The sequence below is a fragment of the Polypterus senegalus genome, chromosome 4 (genome assembly GCF_016835505.1).
Source record: "Polypterus senegalus isolate Bchr_013 chromosome 4, ASM1683550v1, whole genome shotgun sequence".
In the NCBI taxonomy this organism is placed as follows: Eukaryota; Metazoa; Chordata; class Cladistia; order Polypteriformes; family Polypteridae; genus Polypterus; species Polypterus senegalus.
The window spans coordinates 238,568,403-238,585,250 of NC_053157.1; the positions used below are offsets into that span (position 1 = coordinate 238,568,403).

A 16,848-nucleotide genomic window follows, 5' to 3' on the forward strand; every position below is an offset into this window, starting at 1 on the left:
ACTGGATTCAATGTTGGTGGGTAAAACACAACTTGAAAAAAAAAAACATTTCTATGTCAAGACTATTGGTAGTGCTATAAGGTTTCTCTGTGTAATGGAGTTGTGGGTCCGTGGGACTGCAGAAACCTTGAGACATGATGCAGTGGGTAATGATGATGACATTAATTCAGGTATTTTTCTAAAACTGATGGAATATACCTTAGAGAAGGATGAAAGCTAGCAAGCATTCCTATAGGGTATCCCAAAAATGCAAAATACACTTCTAAGAATATCCAAAATGAAATTATCCAAACACTGGCTGACATGGTGCTTGGAGAGGTCAGGAAAAAATATGAAAGTGCTGATTCTGCAGGGTTTTGCCTCAAAAGAGATGGGACCAGGGATAGGTGCAATGTGGAAAATGTGTCTGTGATAATACGGTTTGTCAGAAATTCCATGCCAGAGGAGCATCTTATTGGGTTGCTTGACTTGCAACAACTTGACGCAGAGTACATCACCTCTGAGATCCTGTTCCACCTTTGTGATGCTGGCTACAGTGCTGACAGTATACTGAGCCAGTGTTATGATGGGGCTTCTGTGATGAGTGGGGTTAGAGGTGGGGTACAAGCTCTGCTCCAAAAGAGACTTGACAGATATGTCCCATACATCCACTGCTACAACCACCAACTCCACTTAGTGCTTGTGCAGGCCATGCAGAGTGAGCCGTGTGAAAAAAGATTTTTTAGCCTATCTAGTTCAGTCTACAACTTTGTTCACCACCACTATGTGCTCAATAAACATGATGCATCTTGTCTAAAAAAGCTGCTTGAGATCAGATGGACAAGCCACTATGAGGTGACAAGGTGCACTGTAGACAATCAAGAAGAAATCCTTAGTATCTTATCTGAGATGATAGAGGATGGTGATGATACAGTTGACCTGTACCGAGGCATCAGGCCTGCTATGCCAAATTAAGAGGCATCACTTGTCTGAGATTGGAAAGTTCCCAGTGGGTGCTTGGTGTCTTGAAACCAGCAAATGCTATTCTACAGTCTCAGTCAGTTGATCTGTGCAGTGCTTCTGAGGTTTAGTGCAGCACTGGACTCCTTTAAAAACATCCGTGAGGATGACTGTTGGGGAGTGTCATCTAATATGGATTATATGAATAACCCCCTTGGGATTAATAAAGTATCTATCTATCTATCTATCTATCTATCTATCTATCTATCTATCTATCTATCTAATGCTGAGGATGAGTCACGTCCAACAAAGAGAAGGAGAACAATGAGCAAACACCTGGGTCAAAGTGTTGTACTCTCAACTTTGGGCTCTACAGACTCTGGTGACCCTACCATTTCCCCCCATCAGTCTCTGAATAGATCCCTGCTCAACATCCTTGACAGGCCATTTCAGAAATAGAAACTAGATTTTCACACAAGAATATTGACCTGATGAGAGCCATATCTAGTGTTGCTCCCAAATCTATCACATTTCTAGATCCCATCCTGTTGCACCCTCTGGCTGTGATGGGAGTACAAGGAACCCTTTCCCTGAGTTGCATAAATTGCATGTAACAGCCCTGGTCATTGGTGTGTCTTCAGCATCGTGTGAGAGTTCCTTCTCCACTTTATCACTGGTCCTAACCCCTATTTAGCACCATGTTACACAAAAGAAAGAGGAATTTAGTGGTTTTGGCCCATGAGAAGTCCATAACAAATAACTTGGCTATGGATGAATTTGGAAGAGTTTTTGCAAAGTTAAATAGGAGACTGTTGTTGTAGAGTGGATTGAAGTGAAAGGAGAGTGGAGCTGTTCAGTTGCAAATGGAGTTCAGTTGATGTAAAACAAACAAGCTTAAAACAAGACAAAAAGACAAAAAAGAAGAAAAAGTTCAAATGTTCTGTTCTAATCTGTTGTGTTCTACAAATTAGTTTGAGAATTGTAGGAAAGACATTTTTTTTTAATTACTATGCCATTCCTTTTTAGTTTTCTAAATATTGGCTATATTGAGAGGTCTTATTTTATTCTTACTTTATTTTGCAAATTTATTTGAGAATTAGGCCATCCAATTAAGATAAATTTTAAATTGTTGGTTGTAAAGATCTGGATGGATATTTTATTTTATTCTTTATTTTATTAGATTTTTTTCTTCTATTTTTCAGTTTTATTTTTCAAAACTTAGTGAATTGATTTTTTTTTTATAACTTGGCCTACCCTTTGTAGTTTTGCTAATATGGCAATAGTGAGAAGTGATTATGTTGGGTTCGAATATATTTGATTTAGGCCATCCAATTAAGATAAATGTCATGTTTTTAGTTGTTTTAATCTGATGAGGAAAATTTTATTTTATTTTTTTGTTGTTTTATTTTTCAGTTTTCATCCTTAGGGATTGCCACCTTATTGTGGTCAGGGGGTTTTCATGCCTCGGTGACCCTAAGAGCCACACCAGCAGAAGCTTAGCCTTCAGGTGGGACACCCAAGTTGGACAGGTCTTAGGGTAGAGGCCTGACAAAGTGCAATCCAATGACATGACGAAAACAGTTATCCAGAGGACCCCCACCACCCCCACCACCACCACCCCTTTCCCGTCTCCGTCGCCACCATGTGCCCCCTTCATATTTCTGTCAGCCCCCTCATATATGCCTGTCTTGAGCCGGCCCAGCTAGCATGTTTTATTTTATGTATTTATTTATTTATAAAGCACTTTAAACACAACATCAAGGCTGACCAAAGTGCTGTACAATAAAAGCCCAACATATCAGACAAACAATAACCAAAGGGTAAAAGAAACAGAAACACATAAATACATAAGAGCTGAGGAGATTCATAATAAAAAGTACACAGACAGTCAACATATCATACTGTGTTAAAGGCCAGGGGGTAAAAGTGCGGTTTTAAATAAGATTTAAAGACAGCGAGTGACACAGCCTGCCTTAAAGTGCTACGGCAAATCATTCCCGAGTTTTGGAGCTGCAACTGGAAAAGCTCGATCACCTCGGAGTTTGCGTCATTATCTTAGGAACGCATAAAAGCACCTAAATCACACTGAAAATCTGTGGAAAGATCTGAAGATAGCAGACCACCAACGCTCACCATCTAATGTGGTGAACTTGAACAGTTCAACTGTAAAGAAGATGTTGGGGCAAATATCGAGTAGGCTCAATCTAGGAGTGTAAAGCTGATGAGAAGATTCAACAGACCCGGGGCTGGCATTAAAGCAAAAGGGGTCAACAAAATGACATTGGCATTAGGGGGTGATCCTTTAATCATCTCAGTAGGTCTTGTTAATGTTTTTTTATAATTCTTTGACTCTTCTCTGAAGAGTGACAGACAACATGGGATCCTCAAAGTCACTCTCCAAAGATCTGAAAACAAAGATTCTTTAGTCTCCTGTTTTAGGGGAAGGCTACAAAAAGCCATCTCAGAGGTTTAAACTGTCAGTTTCAAGTGTAAGGAATGGAATCAGGAAATGGAAGGCCACAGGCAAAGTTGATGTTAAACCAACCTAGCAGGTCTGGCAGGCCAAGACAAATACACGAGTGGCATATGCAGAGGATTATGAGAATGGTTACAGACAACCCACAGATCACCTCCAAAGACCTGCAAGAACATCTAGCTGCAGATGGTGTGTCTGTTCATCGTTCTACAACTCAGCACAATTTATACAAAAACATCTGTATGGCAGGGTGATGAGAAAGAAGCCCTTTCTGCACTTGCACCACAAACAGAGTCACTTGTTGTATCAAATGCTCAATTAGACAAACCAGATTCATTTTGGAACAAAGTGCTTTAGACTGATGAGACAAAAATGGAGTTATCTGATCAGAACAAATAATGCTATGCATGGTGGATGAAGAACAACACATTCCAAGAAAAACACCTGCTACCTCCTGTCAAATTTGGTGGAGGTTCCATCTTTTTGTGGGGCTGTGTGGCTAGTTCAGGGACTGGGGCCCTTTTTAGAGTCGAGGGTCGGATGAATTCAACCCAATTTCAAAAAATTCTTCAGGATAAAGCATCAGTCACAAAGTTGAAGTTATGCAGGGATGGATATTCCAACAAGACTATGACCCAAAACACAGTTTGAAATCTACAAAGGCATTCATACATAGGGAGAAGTACAATGTTCTAGAATGGCCATCACAGTCCCCTGACTTGAAGATCATCGACAATCTATGGGATGATTTGAAGCAGGCTGTCCATGCTTGGCAGCCATCAAATTGAAGTGAACTGGAGATTGTATGAAGAATGGTCAGAAATACCTCCATCCAGCATCCAGACACTCATCACAGGCTATAGGAGGACAGCATCGAGAGGTAAAAGATAGATAGATAGATAGATAGATAGATAGAAAGGCACTATAAGATAGATAGATAGATAGATAGATAGATAGATAGATAGATAGATAGATAGATAGATAGATAGATAGATACTTTATTAATCAAGAGGATATTCACATAATCCAGCAGCAGTATACTGATACAAAAAAGAAAAACAATATTAAATTAAAGAGTAATAAAAATGCATGTAAAAAGAGACAATAACTTTGAATAATGTTAGCGTTTACAACCCCAGGGTGGAAGATGAGATATTCTCTTCGTTTCCTTTTACTAATTCATGTCTGAGAAGTAAGCTTTACAAAACCATTGTGCGGATGCCAGGGGCGATCCGGCCGGGACGCCTTGGAGGACCGAAGTGGGCGTGTGCCCATCTGGGATCACGGGGGCCGCCTTCCTTGTTGCTTTGTGGGCCCCACCTATAGAGGCCCGTGGTCACCGCCAGGAGCGCCTGCAATGCCTTGGGGACTTGTGACCTCAGCACTTCCGCCACACCAGGTAGGGAAGGGGTAAGATTTAGGAGGACACCCGAGGAGCTGCCGGGAGAACAGCCGGCATTTCCGTCACGCTGTGGCGTGGCCAAGAGGGGAATGCCGGGAACCACCTGGAGCTTGTCCGGGAGTATATAAAAGGGGCCGTCTCCCTTCAATCATGGCTGGAGTCGGGTGGAAGCAGGACAAGGCACCAGAGACGTGTGGAGGCGGCCCGAAGAAAGGCATTGTGAGTCCAGGACTGAGTATTGGGGTTTGTGCACTTATTTGAACTGAGTCTGAGTGACTAAATATTTGTAAATAACTGTAAATAAAACACGTGTGGTGGTGAAGTACAACATGTCCGCCTATCTGTGTCCGGGTCAAGTCCACACCATACACTATGTAAAAGCATGCTTTGCTGAGCAAAACAGAAAAATATTTGTCCAAAGGACTTAATGTCTGAGCATTCCACACCTGATTCTGCCTTATCACGTTTTCCCTTAGCTTACATCTGAACGCCATAACAAACGGGGCCAAGAAATCAAGTTTTGCAAGGGACGTTGAAGGGGCTCAAGGATTGTTTATAAACGTGTTGACTGTTATATTTCATAATGATATTAAATCACGCATTCTAGGGGTATATAAACTTTCCCCACCCAACAGATGGGGTTCAGAAGAGCCCTGACGCTGTCATGTATATTTATTGTCTGCTTTTCTGAATCTCTTCTCACTGTGACTCTGCAAAATAAAGCTGGTTCATAACCAGTTATGTGGACAAAGACTTCAGACAAGACAGCAGATGTTAAGATTCACATAGTGTGGGGTCTCCTCAGTCTGTCACTGAAGCTGCTCCTCTGTCTGGAGATGATCCTGTTCAGTGGATGCAGTGGATTCTCTATGAATGACAGGATCCTGCTTAGCGCCCTTCGCTCTGCTACAGATGTCAACCTGTCCAGCTTCATTCCTACAATAGAGCCTGCCTTCCTAACAAGTCTGTCCAGGTGTGAGGCGTCCTTCATCTTTTTGCTGCCTCCCCACCACAACCACCTGGTAGAACATCTGCAGCATCTTATTTCAGATGTTGAAGGACGCCAACCTTCTAAGGAAGTATAGTCGGCTCTGACCTTTCTTACACAGAATATCAGTATTGGCAGTCCAGTCCAATTTATCATCCAGCTGCACTCCCAAGTATTTATAGGTCAGCACCCGCTGCACAGTCACCTCTGATGATCACGGGGTCCAGGAGGGGCTTGGGCCTCCTAAAATCCACTACCAGTTCCTTGGTCTTGCTTGGAGGCTCAACTAAGTATTGATGTCATATCTCTGTTGGGTGCCCACATTTATGCCCCTATCTAATTTTGTTATGATGCATATTGCATATTTTTTGTTAATCCAATAAACATAATGTCACTGCTGAAATACTCCTGTTTCCATAAGGCATGTCAGATATTAAAAGGAAGTTGCTACTTTGAAAGCTCAGCCAATGAGAAACAAAAATTAAAGAATTAAGAGGGTCCCAAACTTTTTCATATGACTGTATATGATATCCTCATTGTCTTACACACTTGAGTGTTTTACTTGTTTCAGAAGGAAGAAGGAAATAATTATATTATATTATATTATATTATATTATATTATATTATATTATATTAGACTAGATTTGCATAGATTAGATCAGTGATGAGCTGATCCTCCCATGAGGATGTTGGACATCTCTAGGTCTGCGGTTCTTGAAGCTGATCCTCCAATTAGCTGTGAACCTCCCAGCCTCACTGAAATTGCAAAGGTGGTGGACCAGCTGAGGGAAGGGAAGGCTGCAGGGTTCTGTGGTATCTGTGGGTGAACTTCTCCAGGCTGGTGGCCAGCTGTCCTCCTGGCATTGCAAATAATCTTTCCTTCCATTTTGGAGATGGACCTCATCCCACGTGACTGGAAAACGGGACTTGTCATCCCTATCTGGAAAGGGAAGGGTGATCGCCTGGATTGCAGCAACTACAGGATGAAAACACTGCTCTCAGTGCCAGGTAACGTCCTTGTTAGGGTCATCCTCAATAGGATCAGTGATCACTTGCTCACCTACCAGCGACCGGAGCAGTCTGGTTTGACGCCTAAGAAGTCTACCATCGACTGCATCCTGGCACTGAGGGTTCTCATGGAGCGCAAACACCAATATCAACAGAGTTTCTTTACAGCCTTTGTCGATTTTCATAAAGTGTTTGAGTCAGTTGATCAAGCTGCCCTGTGGGACATCATGAGACTTCACGGGATCCTCTCAAGGTTGTCGGATATTTTGGCCGGCCTGTACACTGGTACTGTGAGTGCTGTGCAGAGAGGGGGCAGACCCTCTCAGGTGATTCTGGGGTCCATCAGCGGTGTGTTCTGCTCTTACTCTGTTCAGTGCTTGCATGGACTGAGTGTTGCATAGTGTCGTAGGGTCCAGCGAATGGGGGGCATCTGTTGGTGAAGAAAGATTCACTGATCTTGACTTTGTTAATAATGCTGTGATTATTCACAGAGTCAATGAAGGCTCTGATCGGTGCAATCAAGAGACTGTGTGAGGAGTCTGAGTGTCTGGCCTTGTGAGGGTCCTGATAAAAAACAAACAGCCTTTAATGACTTCTTGGGCATGGGCATCAGCAGTGTGTCTGCGGAGAGAGTGTCGACCTCATCGAGAGGTTTACTTACCTCAGCAGTGACATTCATATCTCTGGTGACTCTTCCTATGAAGTCAGTAGATGGATTGAAGAGAGCATGGGGGGGCCATGAGGTGACTGGAAAGTGGTGTGTGGTTCTCCTTATATCTGAAAAATGATGAAGGTCCAAGTCTTTAGAGTCCTGGTGCTCCCTGTTTGTCAGACATGACGATATCTGGTGACCTGAGATGAAGACTGACTCCGTCATGTGTGTCTCTTCAGAGAATCTTTGGGTCCCACTGGTTTGAATTTCTGTTGCTCCTGGAGTCCCGAATGAGGCACATGACCTGCATTGTAAGGGAGCTTACATCACTAGTTCAAGTTCAAAGTTTATTGTCATGTGCACAGTAAGGAAACACATTTCCCAGTATAATGAAATTCTTTCTTTGCTGTCCGCACCAAATAACAGAACCAACATATAAAGATAAACATAAATAATAAGCAGCAGATAGATAATAAGTAACAGAGGCAGCGTAAAGTATAAAAACAGAATAGAAGTATAAAGTGTAATGTGCAGGTAGGTGTGTGATGGACAAGTCAAACACAGTTGTGTGAGGTCGATAGAATGAGGTGGACCGCGGTTATAAACTCCAGTCAGTTATTTAGGAGGCAAATTGGGGAAATTTCTTTAGCCTGGAAGCCCTCATTTCATACTTCTATACCTCCTGCCTGAGGGTTGAAGTGTGAACAGTTTGTGTTGGGGGTGAGTCGAGGCAGATCTCCTGGACTCTGCAGTTGTAGATGCTCTGCAGAGAGGGCAGTGGGGTCCTGGTGATCTTCTCATCAGTCTGTCCCACTCTCTGCAGGCATCTGCGGTCCATAGCAGTAGTGGTGCCGTACCACACAGTGATGCAGCTGGTCAAGATGCTCTCAACAATGCAGCTGTAAAAGTTGCTGAGGATCTTAGTCGACATACCAAACTTCCTCCGCTTCCTCAGAAAGTCCAGCTGCTGTTTGGCCCTCTTGACCAGCTGTTTGGTGTTAAGTGTTCAAGTGAAGTCCTCACTGAGGTAGACACTATGGCCATGTGACGCAATTACCAGAGGGTGATCCTTATTGAGGACTTGAGTGGCTGGACTAGGCCAAGGGTTCACCCACGTAACACCTGGCTGCGACAGATTGGTCATTTCTGGAGGGTGGGACTGGACCGCATGTCCGCCTGGGGGGTTGCCAACCGGGATCCCGTGCTGTTTCGTCGTATGGTGGGTGTGGTAATGCGCTGTACCAGTGCATGCTCCCCATCCTGACTTGATTGTCTTACCCCTCACAAAACCCCAAAAGTCATCAAATTCTTAAGCCACATTGGCTTTTTCCATTTCGATCAAACCAGCTCCACGGTCCTTCATTTCACAAGCTCATCTGTTTTCTCCTCCTCTGTCCCGGTCTTAAGATGAGAAGAATGACAGCACTTGAGTGTTTTACTGGTTGTCAAATGGAGGGTGGGAATAATTATAAATTTACATTAGATTAGATTCGACCAGATTAGATTAGTGAAAGGAAATCTCTGTGATGCGTCAACGGTTTTGTTTCACTAATATCGGGCTTTTGTCATTCGATAGGTGAATTCATGCTTGGACAGACTGGCTCATTTTACCACATAATAAAGTGGACCAACCACAGACATGACGGCGATCCATTGAAGCATTAAAAACGAATGAGGCTGGCGTAGCGGGATCGCAAGTTTAGCACTCACGAGGAGCGCAATGCTGAATCGATTTGTTTGTGTTCGCCAATCGATCCCCACTGTGAGAGACAGTTGTACGTTACTGTGCTGAGTGTACACTTGCTGGCCTAATTCTTCGTTTAGAAAGAACCGCACCTACACCAGAGAGTAGATAACACCCTTCACCAGCTTGCTTCAGGTACTTTGATAGATTTGTATACATGTGTGGTATCTAAACAGAAATGAATGAATACAATAAGTGCATGAACACCGATGTAATACATATATGAACATAACTAATTAAATGTCAAAGTTACACAGTATTCAGGAAGAGCAATGTTAAACATCACTCAACTTTACGTATTGTTTAATCAAATCAGAAGGTAGCACTATTAACCAGAATTAAAGGTACAGCGTAATGCCCAAGACGGCATTCGTTTAGAAAAAAAATACCTTTACGTTTAATACTGAAAAAATCAACACATTTTAACGTCTTGTAGCGTTGTAATATACAGCGCATCTCTCCTCAAAGGTCAACAGTGCACAGACTTAACAATATGTTCATTCGCAAATAGCAAACATAGCCATAATAACGCTTTTGTATACTTGCACTGAATATCAGTATAAGTTGCAACATTAGCTAAGATACGTTACAATTCAGAAACAAAGCGCAGTGCATGCGCAGTAGTCCTGTGGGGCGTGTCTTGACTCGGTTCAGCATAAATCAGAGAATTTTTCTCCCTTCTTTCTGCAGGACTTCTTTTAGTGCTTCGTGGAACTACTCATGCGACTGTAAAAATACATCGCCAAGTAGAAGTGTAACTGACTGGAAGGTTGAGATATGTGCTATAAAATGTAGTGGAGTAAAATGTTTCTGCAGATATATATTCTAAATAAAATTACAGAAAAAAAAAAAACAGAAACAATTGTAATTCTACTTCGTTACTTTCCACTACTGTTGCCCACTTGCCTCGAGGTGCCCATTCAAAAAAAAAAAAAAATATGACCAGTGTCAGCCTCTTACACATTTTTTTTTTACGATCAAAAAGCGTATTGACAATTGTGAAATCTTTTCGTTATTAACCCATCAGTTGAAATAAGTGCACTTGCGAAAAGTTACATAAGGTAAACACTACATGGCAATTACATAACCAAATACGAAAAAGAACTTCAAAGCGTCTAAATTCGGGAACTGACTGGATCGTGGACAACCGCAAAAGAAAGGACAGGCGCACGCATCAGTAAAAGAAACGTTCATTTTTTGAAAAGATGAGCCCTCTATTTTACTTTCCGTTGACATTGCGGTGCCCTTGTGTGTGAGAAACAAAAGTGGGGCGAAATAACGAAGAAAATCCGTACTGCAGCAGGGGTGAAATTTAAAGGATAGCCAGAGGGACCTGAACACCATCTATAAAATAGTAACTCTAAAAATCCCCTTCATTCCCTACAGCTAATGAAAAAAAAAGAATAATAATAATAATTGGATTTGCGGCACGGTGACTGCATACGTTAACGAGGTGCATTATAAATTTGCCCGTTATTAGCTAGGATTCCCGTTGTCGGGAAACTCATCTCCAATTGAACATGCGTGCTAAACAATGAAATAAAATAAAGGGTTAAAATGAAACGCTAAAAATGAAGAGAGAAAGAGGAAATTGGGAATAGATGTTAAAAAAGTTGAACCACGAGAATGAGAAAGATATTTTTTTATGGAGAAGTTTTTTTCTTCTACATCATTTCCGCAAGAAATGTCAATTAAAACAATACGGCTGATCTAACTTCTAGTCATTTAGTTTCCAAAATTCAAAAACGTTTTTATTAAAATAAAAACATTTATCAAGACCCCATGTCTTTTTATTTATTTATCGGTACTTACTTAACGGGTCATTCCCAAACCTTACAAAGCCCCTCTTTAGAAATATTCTTACCCGTAGCTGTCACGTTTCTCCTCTTTTTTTCTTAGTTGATATTTCCTGATTTCCCTCATTAAAATAACAGATCGCCTTGCTGAGCGGTCACTTCTACCCGGTCTTCTACTGGACATATCAATCCGATGTCGTGAAGTGCTGATTGCTCAATAAAGCCGCACGAGCAGAAGGAGAGCCTCCGACTTCCCGCGCTGCATTCTCGCGCCTTTTCACTAACGAGTCACTTGCGCGCGCCGCCGCTGATGATTTAAACCTGCGCTAGCGCGCTCTTTTGCTCATCTGGTGTTCCTGTTTGGCGAATTCTCAGCATGGCGCGTTTAGATTGTTGGTGTTTTTCTGGCTGGTCGTTTATTTGACGGGGGTGCAGTTTGTTTATGCGGTCAGGAGACGTGACCAAAAAATGCGATGGTGACAAGACGATGACGCTGTCATTTGCCGGCTCTCAGAACGTTTTTCTTCAAAGTGAGTGCGGCGTGTCCTCGGCACTGTGACTTGTCAGCGCCTGCGTATTCTAGTAAACTATATCTTTTTCAGAGACGAGTGGCGGACTGGTAAAGGTGACCAACAATCTACTAGGAGTTATCATCCGTGAAAAGTCTGGCCGCACTACACTAACTGTGCCTTTTTCTTCAACGTACGGTTATGCGTCTGAGAAGGTGAGTAGCGCCGACGTTTCAGCTGTTGGTTACTGTTTTTTAAATTAAGTTGTATGTCATTTGTGGTCTGAGCCTCTTCTGCTCACTTTAGAGCTCCCAATACGTCGTGACCATTGCCGTTGGATCTCGCTCAAATCTGAAAACCTTCACATGCCCTAAGCCAGGTATGTTTCTTTTCATGGTTGGAACACGAAGTGTCACATTCTTTTTTTTAAATTTGTGGTTTTTATTTTATTTTTTTATTTAAAAAAAAAAAAAGGTCGTCGAGTTCTTAAGCTTCCGGCTGATAGATGTGCAGTTGTGGACAGAGAGAAGCCCTTGTGGAGGGTCTTCATCCATCACTCAAGCAGACTGTGAAGCCAGCAACTGTTGCTATGATTCAAGCAGCAGCAGCACCAGTCCATGCTACTATGCCAATGATGGTGAGTGGTGGGAGAGTGCGAGTGAGCAAAGGTGGCTGCTACTGGATATTAATGCTTGTGTTTGGTTTGGCCAGTGACTGTGCAGTGCACCCTGGATGGCCAGTTTGTGGTGGTGGTGTCTGAGAATGTGACCCTTCCTTCCCTGGATCTTGGGTCCATCCAGTTGGTGGACAGCAGTTCCCCCAGCTGCAGGCCTGTGACCAGCCTGTCCAGCTTTGTCATGTACCAGTTTCCAGTCAGTGCCTGTGGCAGCACAGTTCAGGTGAGACTCCATCTTGGTGTTGTGCAGCAGCAAGCACTCTGTCAACCATAGGAAGCCAGAGAGCTGAGTAACTACAGAATGAGGACTAAAATATTAGATCCACCACAAGCCATCAGGTCTAATACAGAGATCTGATTACTGTCCTAGTAAAGGGGATCACGTTTGTTCTAAAGTTGTTGGACCATACAGACCTTAGAAATGTCTTGCTGATGTGCTAGAAATGGAAACCCCCTGCAATGACTTCATAGATTGCAGTAATCCTAATGTCCCTGTTTCAGCTTTCTGGTGGCAACGTGACTTACCAGAACACCATGTCTGCTGCCATTACTGTGAGGAGTGGTCCAGAGGGCTCCATCACCAGGGACAGTGTATACAAGTAAGGCTTCTGAACCTGCTTCCTCTAACCCTAAATATGCTCTACCTGCTATGATGTGGTGTTTCTCTCCTCAGGTTATTCTTCCAGTGCACCTACTCGGGAAGCCAGGATGTGCAAGTGGAGGCTGAGGTGTATACTGTGGCGCCACCTCTTCCAGTAGTAGAGCAAGGGCCATTTGACCTGGAATTGGTCATTGCAACAGGTACTGTTGGGTGGGGTCCATGATCAAACCATTCTGTGAAAGGAATGGAAATAAAATGAAGGTACAATAAAACCTGGTAGATTTGTAGTTCCGAGAATCGTATGGTTAGGGTGTGCAAATTGCAGTAATTTCTGCTCTTTTCCATGGTCAGATTCCTCCTATGGCTCCTACTATGTGGATGCGGACTACCCAGTGACCAAAACTCTGAGGGATCCTGTGGCTGTGGAAGTGCACATCATGAACAGGACTGACCCTAACCTTGTGCTGACTCTAGGGGACTGCTGGGTCACCCCAGGACCTTCTGCTTCCAGCCAGCCCCAGTGGAGCATTCTGGTGAATGGGTAGGTGACCACCTTGTGGGAGGGTAGGTGAAGAGGGTGGCTGGTCCGTGCTAACTGGAGGTCTGTTTGTCCCAGGTGTCCATACACAGGGGACAACTATTTGACTAGCTTGGTGACAGTGGACAGCACATCTGGAGTAGCCTACCCAAGTCATTACAAGAGATTTGTGTTTGAGATGTTTGCTTTTGTGGACCCTGTAGCTCAGCAAGCCTCGGCTGAACAGGTGCGTTTTGTGGCAAAGGGGAATCCTGCCTTGTGTTTTTGCCTGATAGACTTCATGCCCTCCATTAGCCCTACGAGTATTTCTGCTGGTTGGTCTCCTATTGTGTATGTCTTTTCCTTTCTGTAGATCTTCATCTACTGTGTTGCTGCTGCCTGCTATCCCTCTGCCACAGACCCCTGTACTCAGAGCTGCCCTGTAAGAAGTAAGTAGCCCATGGCAGTTTTTGGCTGTGGTATTTGTTTTGTAGGACAAGGTGTCGCTATTACTACAGTAATTCAGTGCCTTGTAATTGATGCTTTGCACACTGGTATGGAGACTGCTTGTCTCGTAGACCTGGTGTGAAATCTGGTTGACTGCCTGGTAAAGGGGGTTCGATGTGTGTGAAGCTAAACAATTTGTTTTTTTTTTTTTCTCTCCCAGGATCTGGCAGAGCTGCAGACAAAGTGACACAAATTGCTTCATCCAGGAAGAATGTGCTCGTTCACAGTGGTCCTGTGGTTTTTGAGGCTGACAGTATGCAAACCTCCAGTCTGGAGCAGAAAGGTAACCATCTTGATCCTTCTAGAGTAGTCCAGAGTTCTGCTTGAGGTCTTCATCCTTTACTGTATGGCTTGGAGAGTAAATGTCTTTTGTCTTCCTCCCACAGCCTCTCTTCCCACTGGATACCTGGTGCTGGGAGCTGCAGCTGCCATATTGATGCTGATCCTGGTTTTAGCTATAGTTGCTTTGAGAAGGTTGAACAAGCAGAAAGAATCTGAAATTTTAAATAAATGCTATTCATGAATGGTTGGAATCTTGTGCAGTTTTTAAATGGAGTGAAACCTGTGGGTCTTGTGTCTAAAGCTGTAGCTGTCGATTTTTGGTTTATGAAATGGGTGGTGACCTACACTTCAGCCATAAACCCACCCTTGAACTCTTTTGTTGCATTTATTGCAGGCCTCCTTTACTTATCACATCCCATCTTTGCCAAGTCTACTCAAGGAGTGTTTTTAATGGGTTGTTGGACGACCAGGGAACTGTCTGCTTGTACAGGACTGCTTTCTATTTAACTCTGGGATGTGTCTGAGCTACCCTCTATACCCTGAGCAGCTCATGGTATCGCATGGAGGCTTTGAGCTGACTTTCATCTACTTTATCTTGGATACTTTGTTTCTACAATGGGCAAATTTCATTTTCATATTGATGTCGCATTGGTTAACCAAATGCACCAGAATGGCGGCTTTAAACGTTGGCATGGCTTGATTGGCTCAATGGTCAGGGTCTGGCCTGTTGTGCCCCTCGTCACTAGGCACTATCATCCCTTCCTGTGTGTTTCTTAGTGCTATGGTGCAAAAGCACCTGTAATTGAATGACATGCTGTCTGCTACATGAACCACAAGTGAATTTTGTTGGGTGTGTGGTTTTTAAGCACACCATCTCTCCATCTTTGCTCTGTCGCCAACATCTGCCAATTCATTCTTCGGGATGGTGTTGGGGTGACTACCTGTCCTTCCATGACTATGTTGAAACATTTTCCTCATTCTTGATTCACTCTGTAGCATATCAGTATGGTGAGCTCGTAGCGGACTATGCAGCCCAACATCTGGTCCAAGCTGTGCTCTTGTCACATCTGGAATACAGCAACTCTCAGCTGCTGGGAGTGCAAATGAAATGGCATTTAGTGTTGTGCCCTCCTCAGTTGGTTGGTGTCACACCACGAAGTTGCTACATTTGTTTTCTAATGGTATTGAATATCTGAAATTCTTGATTGTCTGTCTACAGTAGTCAATGGATAATAGACAGAGTCCCAAAAACCGGTTTACACTCTGAAGAATTGTAAGGCCAGGTATATACTTCATCTTCCAGCGGACGCTCCTGCTATGCAGGTGTTGCAATGTTTATTCTTGCGCCCGTACTTGAAATTTATTGGAATCTACCAGGTGGCGGTGTGAGAATCTTGGTGAGAACAGGTTCGGCTCCTCTGTTGTGAATTGCCTGGAACCCCTGTTGTTGAATTCCAGTGACCCCTTACCGCAATATCTCTGAAAATGAGGATTCAATCCAGGGATGTGCCCATTCCAGCTAGCACAGAGGACGAGGCAGAAACCATCCCTGGGCGGGCATGGGCTCATTGTAAGGTGAATACAAGTGCGCACGAATACACTGCGGATTCATTCTAGTGTCAGCAAATTTGCATTTCTTTGGAAGGAAAGCGGAGCGCACTCTGGAAACCCAGCAGGAAAAATATGGAAACAGGAGGCAGGGAATAAGAGCGACGTGACGACCTCCGGAATAGAAATGCTAACACTCCAACACCGTGTCAACCCCCATGTGTGTAATTATTAACAGTATTCATTATTTAAACAAATTAACGCTTCGTAAAATGTATTAAAGTGAAATCCTCTATAAATGTAAGGACTCTAAATGCAGAGAGTTGGAATATCAATATACTCGTTATGGCGATCTATTGCGTTTGCCTATCGGGAGGAAGCCCCAGAAAAAAGAGACGGCATAAAATATTATATATACACGTATGAGAGTTGGTATCGTGGCATTACGAGCGGGAATATGCGACGCTTGAATATAAAAGCACCACTAATTACATTTGTATGTCGGTATTTGCTTCACCAAATCGAACCGTTCATCAAACATCGAAGCCGCATCGATCCTAGTAGGATTAAACAGCGGTTTTCTGTCACATGTAGTTAGTAAAGCGGACTCTGGCGTCACATTCGACTTTTATCACAGTGCGTTCCCACTGACTCATTGATGGTACTGCAACTCATTACCGCAGCGTCGCATTAATTTCTGAGGACCTGCTCAGAAGACAAGTCAAATTAACGCTGGGCACGTGTGGCAGTGATGATGCGTGGGCGTACGAGTTCTGAGTGTGAAGGATAAACGAGCCCAAAGTGTAAAGTTCAGTAAGATGTACTTGTGTTTTCCAAGTCAAATTCGGTGCAAATATAGCATTGCTACTGATAAGCTCAATCTCCAGGTTAATACTACTTGTCAAGTGTATTTAGTTGCCCCTGTGGATTTTGCTCAGTCAAAGTTTGGGGTCCCTCTTGGAGTTTCAGGCGAGTAGTCCATGCATATTACAGAGGAAAATGGTAGGCACTGGGACATGTTGTAATGTGCAGGCTTATCGTCTTTATTGTGTCCACCCTTTGTTTTCTTAAACTGCTAATGCAGAATGGGGTCATAAGGATCCTGGAGTTGTCCCACTTAACCTCGGGCGCAAGGCAGCTGTGTGCAAATCTGTCCATGTAACATCTAGATCAGGGCTATTCAATTGGCAGCCAGCGGCCAAA

General features: G+C 43.4%; 1 protein-coding gene across 1 annotated transcript; it reads left to right on the forward strand.

Moving 5' to 3' along the window:
- Positions 1–12,957: 12,957 nt before the first annotated feature.
- On the forward strand, positions 12,958–14,339 carry LOC120528306 (zona pellucida sperm-binding protein 4-like; the record flags this gene model as incomplete). The annotated part of the gene is made up of 6 exons (XM_039752457.1): positions 12,958–12,991; positions 13,143–13,332; positions 13,408–13,555; positions 13,682–13,757; positions 13,976–14,098; positions 14,202–14,339. Coding segments are annotated over 6 exons (708 nt in total), but the record flags the coding sequence as incomplete, so codon positions are not given.
- Between the last annotated feature and the right edge of the window lie 2,509 nt (positions 14,340–16,848).